A 16,432-nucleotide genomic window follows, 5' to 3' on the forward strand; every position below is an offset into this window, starting at 1 on the left:
CCACTAGACCACAGAGGCAGCTTATCTATGTAAGTCTGCCTCGTACCTAGTGGTCAGAGCTGCAGCTCCTCCCTGCATGCTCCCCGAGTCTCCTGCACAGAGGGATCCCCGCCGAGGGTCGGGAGTAGTCGTGACGTCACCTCCTCCTGCATTGCGACGCTTTTTTATGAAACCTTCAGTCGACGCCGTTTCATTTATATTGTATTTTTGTGTCCGGTGCTACGACCGCCGGGTGTCGCTTCTTTAGTGCTAAACGTTACGGCATTCAGAGTGTCAGTAGGTGGCGGTAGGTGGTGGAGGGAGGCACGTGGAAGGGAGGTGGCTTCAGAACCTACCGCTATTCCACTGTCTTTTTGATATACCTGCTTAAATTGTATTTACACAGTTATAACACATATTTTTAAACCACCAATTACCGACGAAATTGAAAAGCAATTTAGGTTATCCATTTTTATGGTCGGCACCTAGTTATTGAAAGCGAAATCAGAATGGAAAGTGCCAAATAAATCAAAACTTTATTACTCCAATTAAGTAGTATAAAACCATTACGTCTGCGGGTGGGGCAGTCGGTGGGTCGGTGGGGCGCCATAAACACGCAAACGCCGCTCTGAGGCTGTCAATACATTCATAATAATGTCTTCTGCCCTTCAGCTGTAGGCTGCCTGCATCCAGTTAACTACGGAAATGTAACTTACAACGATAAATATTTATGTTCGACATTTTGACGTGCGGTATGTTTTCTCGTGACTATCGTGTGATGTGTGTGAATCTGTTGTGACACGTGCGTGTGTGAGTGTGATGTGACACGTGTGTGTATGTGTGTGTCGCGGCGGAACGGAACCCGCTCCGCATTGGTCCGCTGAAGCTGAAACCTGAAACTGCGGCACCTGAGACCGGCGGGATCACTGCGCGCTGCTGCTCTACTTAAGAGCTAGGTGACGTAGCTACTACAGGTATTACCTACTTATTATTCTGTCCTTCTACTAAGTAGCTAGCTAGTAGACTATATGTAGGTACCTATACAGAAGAGGTATACTTTGTGGTAGATCTGAGAGGTAGGTACTTGGACTACTGTCAGGCCTGTGTCACTCCGCGCGTGGGCGGCGCAGGCGCCGGCCTGGCGCCTGCCGCCTCGAGGGGGCGAAGCTAGTCGGCTGCCGCAAGCGGAAGACGATACACGCGCGCGCTATTTGTTCTTATTTCGTATTAGTTTATAAATGTAGTATTATTTATTAAAATTTATGAATAGAAAAATGGACATAAAAAGAAAAAAAGCAGCAAAAAAATACTGTGCCGTATTTAATAGGTAAGTAAATAAAAACGTGTGCGGCTGGAGCGCGATCTAAATTAGATCTTATTGCTTATGGGATGGAGTCAAGGGCGTACCCAGGATTTCAGCTAGGGGGGGGCAGCTCATACCTATTTCGAGATGATGGTCGGTCGATTGTAACCAAAAATCATGAAAATTTACTTGTAGTGCGTAGCTAACCTATACCTACTATAACGAATATTGTACAATATTTAATTTTAACGTAAATGCAGGTATTACCGCCATCTTTAAGCCATTTTTGACTTTGAAGATCGAAAATAAAGGGTTTTGGTTGATCATTAAATATAATATTTTTGTATACGATTATACAGTGTGTTGTTTTTCGGACCCAACAAACTTTAAGGGTGGATTCTACGAGTAATTTCATCGATGAAAAAACCCCCATGTGTGGGGTCAAATCTAAATATTCTAGAAATGGCGGCCATTTTAAAGTTTTAGATAGGTACTTAGTTTTCATAACAAATCATATCTCGAGATTTAATTAAACGCCTTACGGACATGAAATAAAATGATTTCATCGGCAAATAGCCATTTGTATCCAATAAAAATATCCACAACTGCTAAAAAGGTACATAAAATAAGTTAAAAGCACCTAATCTAATTTATTGGCGCAAAAAAAAATTATTTAAAAATTTACATTTACTTTGAAAATAGACCCCTTCGATGATATTTTTATGTATTAATTTAAAACTATTTGAAATAAGCTAAACAATGATACCAAAACCGTAGGTATCTGTACGTCGAGGCAGTCAAGAATTATCGAAAGTTTAAAACACACCTAACGGAGCGCCGCAGCTCAGGTAGCAATCGTCACGGGGTGGCGGTAATACCATCAACTGCTTCTATCATTGAGGGTATTATTACCGTTTATTTTAAATGTTAATTTTATCGTATTTATATACTTGCAAAAACCTTCGAAAATACTTACTCCCAGTTTCTATAACTCTATCTATCCTTAACTGGTAGTTACTTTCATACGATTTTGACAGATTGTTACTTTTGATTATGTCAAAATCGTATGAAAGTAACTACCAGTTATGGATAGATAGAGTTATAGAAACTGGCAGTAAGTAAACATGTTGAATAAGTTATTTTAGAATTAAAGTCAAGAAAATTATCAATAATTTTATATAAAAACTCTTTTGTAACAAACCAATGTTCTTACGGGACCGATCATGCAACTCTGTCTAAAAACCTGGTGAACCCGGGAAACTATTGAAATATTTCTTTTTCTAGAAAAGCTACGCATAGAAATTACTGTCTTATTAGATGCATATCACACAAACGCAGGTAATTTAAATCCGTTCTATGACTAAAACCGACTGGTTAGCTCAGTAAATTGATCTTTCTTGGTGGCGGTGATATCTTCCCGTTTTTTTTGAAAATTAAATATATTTTTAACCGACTTCAAAAAAAGGAGGAGGTTCTCAATTCGTCGGGTTCTTTTTTTTATATATATATTTTTTATGTATGTTCACCGATTACCCCGCCGTTTATGAACCGATTTTGAAAATTCTTTTTTTTTTTGTATTAGGTGGAGCTCCCTGGTGGTCCCATTTTTTTTCAGAATTTTACCTCACCCCCAAGGCTGGGTAAAGGGGTAAAAACAGGGTATGAATTTCCATTTTGGGCACATATTAACCGATTCTAATGAAATTAAGAACGTAAATATAGTTCTTATAACAAAAAAATATGATTGTGACCTTGAGCTGATCTGATGATGGAAACGGAAGGCAGTCAGGGGAACTCCTCAACAACGTCTCGTACTCTCACATACGAGTAGAACTTGTGTAAACCTTAAATTATTTCTTACATTTTAGTGGTTTTTTGAAGTCGGTTTTTTAATTTTTTAAATTATTATTTTATGTTTTTCCAACACTTGTCTTCATTTTGCGCAGAGTAGGTAACACGTTTTTAATTCCCACTTGGCCGGAAAATTTAAGTTTATTTTATCTTCTAGGGGGGGGCAGCTGCCCCCCCCTGCCCCTACCTGGGTACGCCCATGGATGGAGTCATATTTCTTTGATAGCCATTGCGAAGATGGACTTCTGTACCTGGTACTAGTTATTATTCTGTGCTACTGTGGACAAAATTTTAATCGATCAGTTGTGTTTTAACTTATCTGTAATCTGTGGTTGGCGTAGGTGTGTACGCTAATGATCGAAGACGCTAATATTAAAAGTAGATAATTTGTAGTACGTTAACTTAGAACTGCGCTGTGCCTTCCTTATTGTACTTTGTTAATTTATATTAATATATTGTGCTAAATAAAATAAAACGAATTGTAATAATTACTTACAATATACTCAAATGAAAATTTATAAATGTTTAAAAGTTAAGCTTGATTAGTTCTGAGAGACCGAATAAGAGAAAAGAACGCAATGAGATTCATATAAGTTTACTAAGTATGAGTTAAATCTGTGGTGTAGTAGTAAATCTACGTCTCTACATATTGATTTTATAAGAACTCGAAGTAATCACATAAATCACAGTAGATAACTGTTTTCTCAATAAGTAGGTGTGAAATGGTCCGCAGCGGAGAATATGTAGCGGAGGATGAATGTGGCTAATGAATGCATCACACCGACACCGGCGATGCGGAAACTTGCCGATAAATACATTCACACATTCTGACACATTCAATAGCACTTTCTTCACCTGAATGGTGAATATTTCACGGGAGTTTCACGCCTATTTCCAGGAATGTCTCTGGCACATAGGTGCAATTTTGTGCACTTCCTGCAGAGATGTATTCAGTATACAGTAATAACTAATAAGTCGACAAACATCCCACTAATAAAATTAAATGGTTGCTGCACTGCAGTGCTATTAAGTACGATATTTAAGGCTTATTAAAAGCCCCTAGGGTACATACTAATATGTATTTATATAGGTAGGTATGTATATTATTATTAATGTTTACTTGTCATAATTTCCAGGCGTGCACTCAGTGCGTGGAGCGAGCGCTCGGCGTCCCCCCCGCGCTGCGAGTGCGAGCGGGACGGCATCACGAGCCGCGAGTGCGAGCGGGACAGCAGCATCATGGCGCGCGCCGACGCCTCGCCCGGCCTGCTCACGCGCCGCTACTCCGTGCCCGAGACCATCATGCGGAGGTGAAGACTGCTGCAGACAGTACACACTTCTACCCTGACTACACCTACCGAGTAGAGTGGCCGAGACAGTATCCTCGGCCGAACACTCGGTCAATTCAAAGCAGTTCATTGGTCGAGGATCAGACGAAGATACTGCCTCGACACTCTACTTTGTAGGGTGTAACACTTACACAATATACATACTATAGTTAGTTACTGTTGGTACTCCTGATAAAAAATTGTACCCAGATATACACTACACGGCGGGTACATCTGCTGTTGGTTCGTAATTTTATATTGCTACAATAATTGGTCACGCAAAGAGTGTAGGTATGTGTGGTGCCGATGCGTATGATTGGTTAGTCTATGTTCAATTCTTACTACCTTTATCTAATATTTAAAAATCAAATACTATAATTAATTAGTAATATACGAGGGTTTTGCTAGCCGTTTCTGTCTACCACAAAATTTGTATTCGCTAGTCAGCAGTTGGGCCGCTTCATTTTAAAAACTTGCTAACAATAAAATTTATTCATTATTTTTATTTCAGATACAAGTTGGCCCAGCTGAACTCCGAGCCGGAGGAGGCGCCGGCGATGACGTCACTGTCCCCCTCCCCTCGCACGCGGTCCCCCGCGCGCCCCCCGCCGCCCCCGCGCCGCGACCGCGAGCTGGTGCGCCGCTCCGCGCTGCTGCGGCGCCTGTGGGGCCGCCCCCCGCCCCCCGCCGCCCCCTGCGCCTGCCGCTCGCTCGACACCTCGCGCCTGCTGCTGCCCGCGCCCGACGACTACCTGTCCGACTGCACCTACCAGTCGCACGGCGCGCCCCCCGCGCCCGCGTCCCCCACCCCCGCGTCCCCCACCCCGCGCCTGTTGCTGCCCGCGGAGACAGACTCCCCGTACGAGATGCTGGAGATAGTGGTGTCGGAGACGTCGGCGCCGGAGCCCGCGCCCCCCTCGCCGCTCCCCACGCGCCCCCCCTGCCTCCCCGCGGCGCCCGCGCGGCTCGACCTCGACCGCTACGTGTCCAACCTGCTGGTGGAGAGCCTCAACTCGCTCTCGGACCAGCTCGACTCCATGAGCGCCTCGCTGGGCGACGCCCGCATCAGCATCGTCGAGAAAGAGATCAAGGTCAGTTCTTAACACATTCACTTGTGATAAAAAATATAATTATAAACAAACAAAAAACCCGACTGCACGCTAAAAAGATGAAAATAAACCCCAATGTTTATGGAAAATACCCCAATGTTTACAGGAAACCAATTAGCAACTATGGAAAGAGTACTGTTTGCATTGTCAAAATTATCTTCTTGTCGCTTCAACTTAAACAACATAAAATGCCAATATTACATTGGGACTAACATAACAGCGAAAAGTGGGTGCAGCAACGCACCTACCCCGCAAGGGAGTACATTAATACAAGGTGTGAGTGTCTGTTGTTTTTGTTTGTTTTTGCACTCCATATTTGCTTGCGTTCTGTTCTGATCATGTTTTTACATTTTTCCAAATCTATGTAGGTATGTATGTGATCTTTATATGACTGAATAAGTACCTCGTAGTGTTATAATAAATCTGTTTGCACTCAGGTGAAGCTGCAGAACGCGGGCGTGAACACGGTGGTGCACCTGAGCCCCGGCTCCAACCACCAGATCATCCTCGGCAACGCGGAGCTGCTGCAGCGCGAGCCCGCGGGCGACGCCAACAACAACCCGCCCTCCGCCTCGCCCCCCGCGCCCCCCGCCGGCCGCGACCACAACCACAACGAACCGGAGCTGAACACCGCCGTGCTGCAGCAGATCCAGCGTCTGTTCGCCGACGAAGCCTCGCGCGGGCCCGAGAGCGACGTGGACGAGTACCTGGCGGGGGCGGCGGCGGAGGACGCGGGGGGCGGGGCGGGGGGCGGCTCGCTCGACGTCAACACGTCCTGCTCGTCGGGCTCGCCCTGCGCCTCGCTGGTGGATAGCCTGGACGAGCGCTCCCCGCGCCCCGCGCCGCCCCCCGCCCCCGACCCGCGCCCTGCGCGTCTGTCCCGCTCAGCCGTGGACATACTGGCGCTGCTGCCCGACGCGCCTCCAGCGCCCCCCGCCCGCAGCCCCGAGACCCCCGCCGCTCCCGCCGCCTTCTTTGTTCGGTTGGAGGACGACGCAGCAGAGGCCGTGTCCCCGGCGGACCGCGCGCCCCCCGCGCGCCTCCCGGAGCGCATCCGCCAGCGCCTGGCGCGCCGCCAGCGCCGCCGCGAGCAGCGCGGGGGGGCGTGGGGGGCGCGGGGCGAGGGCGCGCGGGACGAGGCGCGCGGGGCGAGGCGCCGGCTGGACCAGCAGTGCGCGGCGGAGCTGGCGGCGCTGGTGGACGAGATGATCGCGCGCGTGGCGCACGAGGAGTACAAGTACATGCGCATCCGCCCCCGCCCCGCGCCCCTCGCGTCCCCCGCCGCCCGCCGCTCGCTGGAGGACCTGGCGTCGTGCCGCGAGTCCCGCGGGGCCGCCGTCCGCGGCCGCATGTCGCTGCGTCCCTCGCCCCCCGCCCCCGCGCCTCCGCGCCGCGTCTACCACAAGTCAGAGATCCGCGAGGGCAGCCGCCGCGTCGAGATCCTCGAGATACTGGAGTACATGGAGCCAAGTAGCAGCTCCAGCGAGTCCAGCCCGAGCGAGGAGCGCGGGGGCGCGGGGGGCGGGGGGCGCCGGCGCTCGCGCATCCCCGTGCCGGTGCGTGGTGAGGCGCGCGTCATGCCAAGCGCCCTGCTGCGCGCGCTGGCCTCGTCCCCGCCCCCCGCACCCCCCGCGACCCCGCCCCGCCGCCGCGCCTCCGTCCCCGCGCCCGAGCCACGCCCCACGTCGCTGCGCTTCCGCCAGGTGTTCGACATGATCCCGGAAGAGTCCCCGCCCGCCCCCGCGCCCGCCCCCGCGCGCCGCCACCAGCTCACCATGACGTCGCCGCGCCGCCGCTCCGCCGCCACCTCGCCCGTGCTGTGGCCGCGGGAAGGTATCGCCGCCTGACGCTCTCTCTCGCACCCGTAGCGTCGCTCTCTGTCACTCTCACGGTACACAGTTGTCACCTTATTATAGCAGTACATTTAGCAGTTGCAGTATGTTTTGCTTGCACAATTTTTTTTATATAAGTCCTACTTTATTTATTTTGGTATCGAGCACTAGTACTGATTAGACTGTACCTAGATGAGATTGTTGAATAAAGATTATTTAGTAGTGTTATAAATTTTTTATTACGAAATTTATAAAAATAATAAACTGTAAGTAATAAAAAAATATTTTACATTATGATTGTTTCATTAATTCTAAGGGACGAATGGAAGTTTGAAGAATAAGTTTGCTGGTGACGAGCGGCTGCGCTCGGCGTCCACCCAGTGCGACCCCCCACCGTCCCCCGCGCCCCCCGAGCTGCCTCCGCCCCCGCCCCCCGCGCTGCCTCCGCCCGCACCCCCCGCGCCTCCGGCCGGCGGACGTGTGGCACAGAACGAGCGGCGTACCAAACAATATAATCACCAAAAACCAGAAAACATAAACAATGAAAAGACAAGAAATGAACGGAAACCTATTAAAAAAGACCGTACAAAACAAAAATTACAAACGCAGATGTCAAAGGCCAGAAATGATTCCCGCGAGAGGAATTTGACCCGTTCGCTGAGCGACCCGGCGGGGCTGTGGGCCCCCGCTCACCCAGCGCCCCCCGCGCCCCCCGCGCCGCCGCCGAGGTCGCGGTCCAGCTCGAGCGAGTCGGGCTCGTCGCTACTGTGCGCGCTGGCGCCGCGCTGGCTGGCCCCGGCCCGGCGCCGCCGCCGCGACCACCACGCCAGAGACACCGCCATGCAGACACAAGGTAGGAATCTGTTCACCACGGAGATAACACATAATTAAAACACCACACCGGGTGCCACATAGGTGAACAGTGAGGCAACATCGGCAATGGAACCCGATTGGATGATAACGCTCATTATGCAAAAACTCGACTAGAAACCATCGTTTGCGTGACTAGATTCACACACAGTTCTGAATAATCATAATCGTTCCTTGGGATAAAAGGTATTTAGGTATAGATCATTGTTGTTTTTATACCTACTGTTTATCATGTCATTAATTTAGTTGAAATTTCACCAAACGCTAAACATATTTAGTAGTCTGTCAAACGTTTGTCAGTTGGTACAAACCCTATTTAGTCCTATAGTTTTAAGCACTATTAAGTACAAACTTATTTATGTAGATATGTAGTTCTCACACAACCCGTGTGTTGTTTCCTCAGAAGAGGCGGGTCCGGTGGTGGTAGCTACTGCCTCAGAAGGCCACGCGCCGGGCGTCGCGGGCGGGGGCGCGGGGGTCGCGGGGGGTGCGGGGGGCGGCTGGTCCGTGACGCTGTGCGGGGGCGCGCGCACGGCGCTGCCCCGCGACGTGGAGATGCGCCTGCGCTTCCCCTCCCCCGGCTCCTCCGCGCGCCCCCCGCCCGCCCCCGCGGCCCCCGCGCCCTGCGCCGTCTGCGCCTGCCACTATTGCGTGTCGGGGCAGCCCCCCGCCCCCGCCGCCGCCGCACTCACTCTGCGGAATCAATCTACAGGTAACTGACATAACCTAATACGAGTAAAAGATGCTCGAGGAGTTTCTTTCGCCATTTCTTTCCTCCTTAATGACGGGGCCTTTGTGAAATGGTGGTAGAGTGATATTATATTATGACAATGGACAAGTAATTGTAAAATTTTACGTCCAATAAAGTAATATTTCATTATTTCATTTCAGTATACATAATGATTTGTGCCTACAAAGTTTTATAATTAGATAATACTATTAACATGCGTAATGGCCTAACGTAGTTTGTTTTGTTGCAGACTCGTCGCTGGTGAAGAGCTCCCGGCGCGGGCGCGGCGCGCTGCCCGAACTGGACCCGAGGCGACACCGCTCCGTCAAGGTCACTCACTAATATAATAAGTATTGCTGTGAACAAAATTGTTGCAGTTCATCTCTTTAGAAAAAAGTTACAGCATTGACATGACATGGAATCCGCAACCGTTCTCTGATGGCCAGTTCGATGTATTCATGTGTCTGAACCATAACATATTTAATTTTTGTCCTCATAATCATAATATTTTGTCGAATATAGGTAGGTACATATTGTAACTTAGCTTCTTTTTCAGTGGATATGTCTCCTCAAATAATTAAAATAATTTAACTTTGCACCAGTCTCAATGATTCAAGCGTTAGTCGATACTTGAGTAGGAACTTATAATATAATTATGTTCCGTTTGAAGAATAATCTTCTGTTTCTTCAACAACGCGTGACAAAATAGCATGTCTGGCATTATTAGTCTTCACATAAATAAAACAGCTAGAGGTGTGTGTATTGAGGTAGAGTCAGGGATAGTTTAAGGGTAGAGTGTGTAATTCTGAAGCACGTTGTCATTCCCAGGCGGTTGTTGCAGACGCGGCGGGGCTGCTCCCTGCACTGCTGGCTGCCTCCCGCCGCCGACCAGCCCCTCAGGTGACCAAACGCTCCATTTACTATTTCTTTAGTTAAATATTTACGGGACAATGTGTATGATACATATTATGTTAAATGCTATTTTGTTTCAGATGTAATAACGGCCTGTCGGTGTTGGGTTGTGGGATAGTGCCCGAGCTGCGGCCCTCGCGGCGCCGCCCCTAGCGCGCCCTCGCCACCCGGGCCCGCAGTGCCGGCGCCCACCCGGCCTCCCCGCAGTGCCGGCGCCCACCCGGGCCGCACTGCCGAGGGTGTTAGTGCCTGACCGCAGAAGATCACTAGAGTCTACTCTAAACATTCCAAGAATCCACCTGTCTACCGCACAAAAATTAAAAACTACTATTAAGGAATAATAAAACAGTGAGCAATTATTAATGTATTTGAATGATAATATAATGACAACTGTTTGATTGCTAGAACCCATTTTGTATAGTTATTGTTAATAGTACAATAAAGTGCCCTTATAGTCATCGTCGAAACGTTCAACTAATGTTTTAGAACAAAAATTGGTACCGTTTAAAATGTTGGTAAAAAAAAGTATTATAAAGAATGTTCTAGACACTGGAAACTGTGTAATCAAGTTTAACCATTATTATGATATAATTATTTTGTAAACCTACCTACCTGCTTATTTATTATTAATTAAATACTGATCTTACAACACAATGTTCTATTGAGTTTGATTTGATCCCTTTAGTCTAGCACAGAGAAGTAGAGTCCTTGCACAAACTCCAGAATGGCTCCCAGGCAGAGCCCACAAGTGCCTAATGAGACCAGTGATAGTTGGTATATTAAGTTATTTACTATAAATATTCGGGTCCAGCCAGACTCGTCCCATTCCACACTCGACCCGGCCACACTCGACCCGAATTTCATAATTTCAATAAGGTTCATTTTAGTTTGTATTTTTTTCCTTATCTCAAAGTACAGTCGACAGAAAATGTTTATGGATTTCTTAATTTATTGCATATAAAGTGATTATCACTTAAATTTAAGAAATATGTTGAATAAAATGATTACTATTTTATAAAAAAGCTAGCTATATAAAATAACTAGCCTAAGTTTGACCGCCGTAACAAAGAAAGGTAGTTTACCCTTCTCATTGTTTTAGCTCTTACCTGAAATAAACGGGTTATCAATAACAATGGTCAAGATTTGGATGGCCTGCATCCATCTCCTTCGCGCACTTACTTGTATTGTAATTTATGCATTTGATAAGCAAGGGCTACTGCGTGTAATTATAATTTTATAAACAGCAAACGGATTTTATAAAAAGGATTTTATACATATTTTCATAGTAAAGATATTTTGTCTAAATGTGATTTTAGCACACATAATTATTAATAGTTACTTATTTTGTTAATATTTATTATTACTTATTTATTTTATTTATAACAATTTATTGTATAATGGACTTAAAAGTAGTAAATACACAGAGGCGGGCTTATTGCCAAGAAGCAATTTCTTCCAACCAACCTTTGTTTGGTGGAAAACTAAAGTTTTTAAACTCCCTTAATACAATAAAAAGCTATAAGTACCTACTTGAAACAATTTAAACAAAAAACAATGTGGAAAGTACCTAAACTAAAACATATTTAAGATAAAAACGAAAATACAAACTAACTACCTATTTAACTTACATAAATAATAATAATACAAATACACATAATACCTAAATTATTACGTTTATAATTCTTATTACGTTTATAATTCAAAACATGTGTTACCTACTAATAATGTTTATAGAAAATGATAAATAAATGATTAAAAGTACAAATTGTTACTTTTCTTTGAATTCATCAGCACATAAAACACCTAACTATAATTTCAGTAAAAAAAACTCTTGTGGCTGACAGTACATTTCATACATTTCAACAAAAGTACCGAGACCTTATCGTATTTTAGAAATTCGGGTCGAGAGTGGCCTGGTCGAGTGTGGAATGGGACGAGTCTGGCTGGACCCAAATATTCTATACTATATGCTGACCAAACAACTATTAGAATAAACGGTTCATTATTCTAATTGAAATTATAAAGAGAGTGCAAGTTAGGTCTCTATGGCAGGATAACTCGGATAATTCCCCTCTAAATAAATAAAAACTTCGTAAGTTAAATAATAACTTATTACCCTTATGATTACAGTTTTGCTCCTCAACCACTTGCTGCGCCCGCAGAATAGTAGATTTGGCATCAAACGTAACATTGAATATAGGTCATAGTTTGTGGTTTCTTGATACTTCAATATAAACGTGTATGAAAGTTTTGGTCATTAAGTAATACAATGAAACACGACATGAATTTGTAAATAATACGTAATTACGTAAGTAATTTATTTATGAAATATATTTTGTTTCCTATTCATATCGATACCTTAGTAAAGTAATAGGCGAGAAGACGCTATTATTGTTCCAGCGTCCAAGTGCGTCGAATTCGGACTTGTACGTCTTGTGAGTACTATGTTTTTGTAAATACATAATTAAGTAAGTACCTAAGTATTTAAGTATTCGGTTAAAATTTTATAGAAACCAGTTGAGACTCATCGCTAGTCACCGGTCGCCGACGGCAGTTCTTCTTTTGCTTCGACAACTTGTAATGTAAGTGATTTTTGCTGGATACAACCGTAGATACTTAATACTCGTATATTATACCTATATATTTTTAGGTACCTACGTAACTATCTTTTTTTTAATACTTTAGCTGATTTAATCATTTTAATTTTATAATCAATAACTATCTTTATATATATATAATCAAAGCTTTCAACTTAGGATACCATAAAAATATTTATTTTCTTATGATATTGTTTGCTGAGCTGACCCAGAGTATTTTACAATTGGACTGTAAGCTTGTCAGCAATTTTCAGGATGCTGTTGGAGCTGCCCCGTACTCTGCATAGATATGTTTTTGAATGAAGAAGCCGACTCTGGCGCTGTTGAGCATCTCAATCAGAGCATTCTCTTACCTATAAGATAAATAGCTTAGGTGAAGTTAACCCTCCCTGCCTCACCCCGCACTATATCGCATATACGTCGGTGTGCATCTGATAATGTATCATTCCATCAAACAAGGTTCTGCATACCACTTTAGGATATAGAACAAATCATTGGGCAACTCAATTTTCTTTATATTTTCCCACAGGATATCGTAGACAACCATATCAAATGCCTTTCACAAGGCAATAAAACAAGCATAGACTGCTATTTTCCTGACGACATAATACCTATTCTTACAGTTCTTTAGCCTTAATATAGCGTTTTCAGTTGACAGGCTATAGCGATGCGTGTGCCGTGTGCGTGGGTGTTGGTGGCGCTGGCGCTGTGGGCGGCGGCGGACGCGTGCCTCTCGCCCCGCCACGCCTCCTGCGCGCACGAGGGACACGGCGTGAGTACCTGCAACTGCAGCTTGTTTCATTACATCATCTACATGCCACGAATCTCCCTACCGAAGGGCCAGCCGGCTCGTCCTAAGCCTCCAATACTGAACTTGGGGGCCAATATTTTTTGAAGAAATACGAAGGTTTTGAAAGTGGACTCGTGACTTGGAACTCTTGGAAATAAGTATTTCCTCGAGCAAAAGGAGGCCCTCTGTCCAAGTTCGTCAAAGGAGTCCCCTTACTTTTGCATGTTCGTAGTCTTCACTGCGACAGCTCAAAGCTGTCGCTGATTTTAGGAGCCGTTTAAACTTAGCTCTCTGCTACCTACATTGAGCTTGGGTAATTGGCCTCCGAAATATTAAACTTTTGATCGCACGTTTGTTTTTCGAAAGTCAGTTACGCAATTTACGCACTCTACTTTCCACGCGGCAAATCTCGTATTGATTACGTATGAATATTGCGTTTCAGTGCTACGACACGAGCTCGTGCTGCCCGGGCCTGCACTGCGCGCTGAAGCCGGGGAAGCACTTCAAGATGATGATGCGCGGGGAGTGCTGCCAGCGCTCCAACGACACCTACCTCGACATGATGAAGAAGTTCCTGCGCTAGCTCCGCGGAGACACCGCGGCGGCCGCTTGCCTCGCCGCCTCGCCGCCCTACAGAAGCAGGACACTATTATATTTTCAAATTATTGTAACGTAAATAAATAAGTTATTTTTTTGTTTTAAATGCTCGTATTTATTTATTTTTATACTTTTATATGGTTCCCCACCAAAGATGAGATATACTTAAGTAAAATTGAACTAGAAATATAAGTAAAACATTGTATTAGATATAAGCAAAAAGTTAAAAAGATGCTCTAGGAGTTTCTTTCGCCATTTCTTTACTCCTTAATGACGGGGCCTTTGTAAAATGGTTGGTAGAGTAATATCATGACTTTGGACAAGATTGTAAAATTCTACATAAAAAAAATAAACGATTTCATTTCATTAGTTATATTCATTGAGTACGAGGGCGATACCGAAATGATCGGGAATAGAAAAAAGTACAAAGATATCATAATATTATTTACTTTTATTGTTTTTCAAAGTAGTCTCCGTGACATTCAATGCACTTTTTCATTCGATTAAACCAATCATTGAAACAGTAATTCCAGTCTGAAGTGGATACTGTCAAAACAGCTGATTTGTAAGCTTCGACCGCCTCTTCTGGGCCGCTAAACCGTTGACCACGTAGCATATCTTTAATTCTTGGGAATGTAAAATAATCATTGGGGCTCAGATCAGGGCTATACGGAGGATGGTCCATCAACTCCACGTTTTCCATATTTAAAAACGTTCTTGTTTTGCGAGCGGTATGAGAGCTTGCATTATCGTGGTGAAGGATTATACGACGATTCGGGTTAGTTTTACGAAGTTCTCTTACGACTTCCGGAAAACAAACTGTTGTGTACCAATCAGCAGTAACCGTCCTTTGTTCTTGTAATGGAATCGTAGCCACATGGCCAGTTTTCGATACAAACGAAGCGACCTTTTTTTTCGACACGCTGCGTGAGCGAATAACTTTTGTTGGCTTGACCTCACCTTTGAAGACCCAAACTGCCGATTGATGTTTTCTTTCGGGCTCATATGAATAAATCCACGATTCATCACCAGAGACGATATTGTAGACAGCATTTGAACTGCCTCCATTGAACCGTTGCAGAGCAGATCGACACCAATTAACACGAGCCGACTTTTGTTCCTCGGTCAAACGGTGGGGCACCCAGCGCGAAACTAACTTCTTGACACCCAGTTCTTCATGTAAAATGGTTTGAATGGCTGTCATACCAATGCTGAGAGAAGCCCGAATCTGCTCGTATGTCACATGTCCATCTTCTTTTATTAACTGGCGTACAGCATCGATGTTATCTTGTGTTACCGCTGTTTTTGGCCGACCAGTAGAAGGGACTGTGGTAAGAGATGTGACCCCCCGTCTTACGAACGTTGGGCGCCAGTGTGACGTTCCCTACCTGTTTACCTATCGTCCCTACTGGGAGGTAAATGAAAGAGGTAGGTAGGTCCAACGAAAGTAATTTATTGATGGCCGCAGGCCACCTAAGTCGGTAGAACGGGTCGTGGTGTGTCGGCCTAGTATCTGATTTCACTGCGTAGTTCAAGCACTCCCCTGGATGGTCAGATGCCGGTGGAACAGGTCGTCAGCCACTGGCAGGGTTGTAGGTCGCCGTGCTCAGCTGCAGGTCCGAAGCGGAAGCGAAGCAGAGGGTGATGCAGCAGTAGGTAGCGAAGCGAAGCCTAGGTCTTCTAAATCCCGTACTGAAACCCTGGAATGGCCAACGAAATACGTTAGGAATGATTCCATAACGTTCCGTGTTACCACCGACGGCAACGCATTGTAGGTAAGTACTTATGTAGCAAGCGGTGCCGTGGTGAAAACAATCAGAACGGAGTTTACAATTGCGAAGAATTAAGTAGGCTTTAAATTTAACAAAAGATAATGAATGCAGAAGGTAATTAAAAAGAAATATTTAAGTTACAAGTTTAAAAATGAAAATATTAAAAAGGTGAAGGTAGGATACGGTATTCAAAATGCGACCACTGGAATATTCCAACGGTCGGTTGAACACCGTAACCGCCAATAAACAGCAATTCAAAAGCTAAGAAGAAATGTTAGCACACAAATTAAAATAAATAACATTTGTTCACAACTTACCCAATATGGGGGTTTGAGGATTTATGTAAAACACAGGTACACAGAGCCAGCAGCGCCTTGTATAGCGGACCCGGAACGGTTAGGACACTTAAGGTGCACTATCTATTTAAAAATTTACTTTTAAGTCGCAATGATATGTGCGAAAGCAATTATAATTCAGATGCGCAAGCGTACGTTCGAGTCCAGTGATGGCAAAGCTAATGAATCCTAGCGAGCGGCGACAGCCGTTGAAAGTGTCACGATGTCACGGAATGTTAAAAATAATACCAGGTTATGAACAATAAATTTCTACCAATATTCAAATGTGGGCAGGTTTATGAAACTAAATTTCTACCATAAACTGTTTATGACTACAGATTACGTTTCAGTATTTTGAGTGCGAATGTACTTTAAAAGAAGTTATGTTTTAAAATGTTATTTAGTTATTAGATTTAATTAATGTTTT

General features: G+C 45.0%; 1 protein-coding gene and 1 long non-coding RNA gene across 4 annotated transcripts in view; one reads left to right on the plus strand and one right to left on the minus strand.

The window, feature by feature from the left end:
* Positions 1 to 10,555, plus strand: part of LOC119690878 (serine/arginine repetitive matrix protein 1) — a 63,001-nt gene extending 52,446 nt beyond the window's left edge. For 2 of the 3 annotated variants that reach the window (XM_048622254.1, XM_048622252.1), the window contains 8 exons: positions 4,270 to 4,443; positions 4,973 to 5,552; positions 6,008 to 7,403; positions 7,719 to 8,255; positions 8,676 to 8,984; positions 9,253 to 9,332; positions 9,844 to 9,902; positions 9,995 to 10,555. In XM_048622254.1, coding sequence (XP_048478211.1) covers positions 4,373 to 4,443; positions 4,973 to 5,552; positions 6,008 to 7,403; positions 7,719 to 8,255; positions 8,676 to 8,984; positions 9,253 to 9,332; positions 9,844 to 9,902; positions 9,995 to 10,067 — 3,105 coding nt within the window. In that variant the 5' untranslated portion in view covers positions 4,270 to 4,372 and the 3' untranslated portion in view covers positions 10,068 to 10,555. Of the gene's footprint in view, positions 1 to 4,269; positions 4,444 to 4,972; positions 5,553 to 6,007; positions 7,404 to 7,718; positions 8,256 to 8,675; positions 8,985 to 9,252; positions 9,333 to 9,830; positions 9,903 to 9,994 lie in introns of all 3 variants that reach the window. The other variant, XM_048622253.1, reaches the window with a different exon arrangement.
* Positions 10,556 to 15,331: 4,776 nt separating this feature from the next.
* Positions 15,332 to 16,167, minus strand: LOC119691340. The gene is made up of 2 exons (XR_007266470.1): positions 15,988 to 16,167; positions 15,332 to 15,598 (listed from the first exon to the last, which is right to left on the minus strand). It is a non-coding gene; the product is annotated as an uncharacterized LOC119691340 (long non-coding RNA).
* Positions 16,168 to 16,432: the final 265 nt, after the last annotated feature.

Source organism: Plutella xylostella, chromosome 7 (assembly GCF_932276165.1).
Source record: "Plutella xylostella chromosome 7, ilPluXylo3.1, whole genome shotgun sequence".
In the NCBI taxonomy this organism is placed as follows: domain Eukaryota; kingdom Metazoa; phylum Arthropoda; class Insecta; order Lepidoptera; family Plutellidae; genus Plutella; species Plutella xylostella.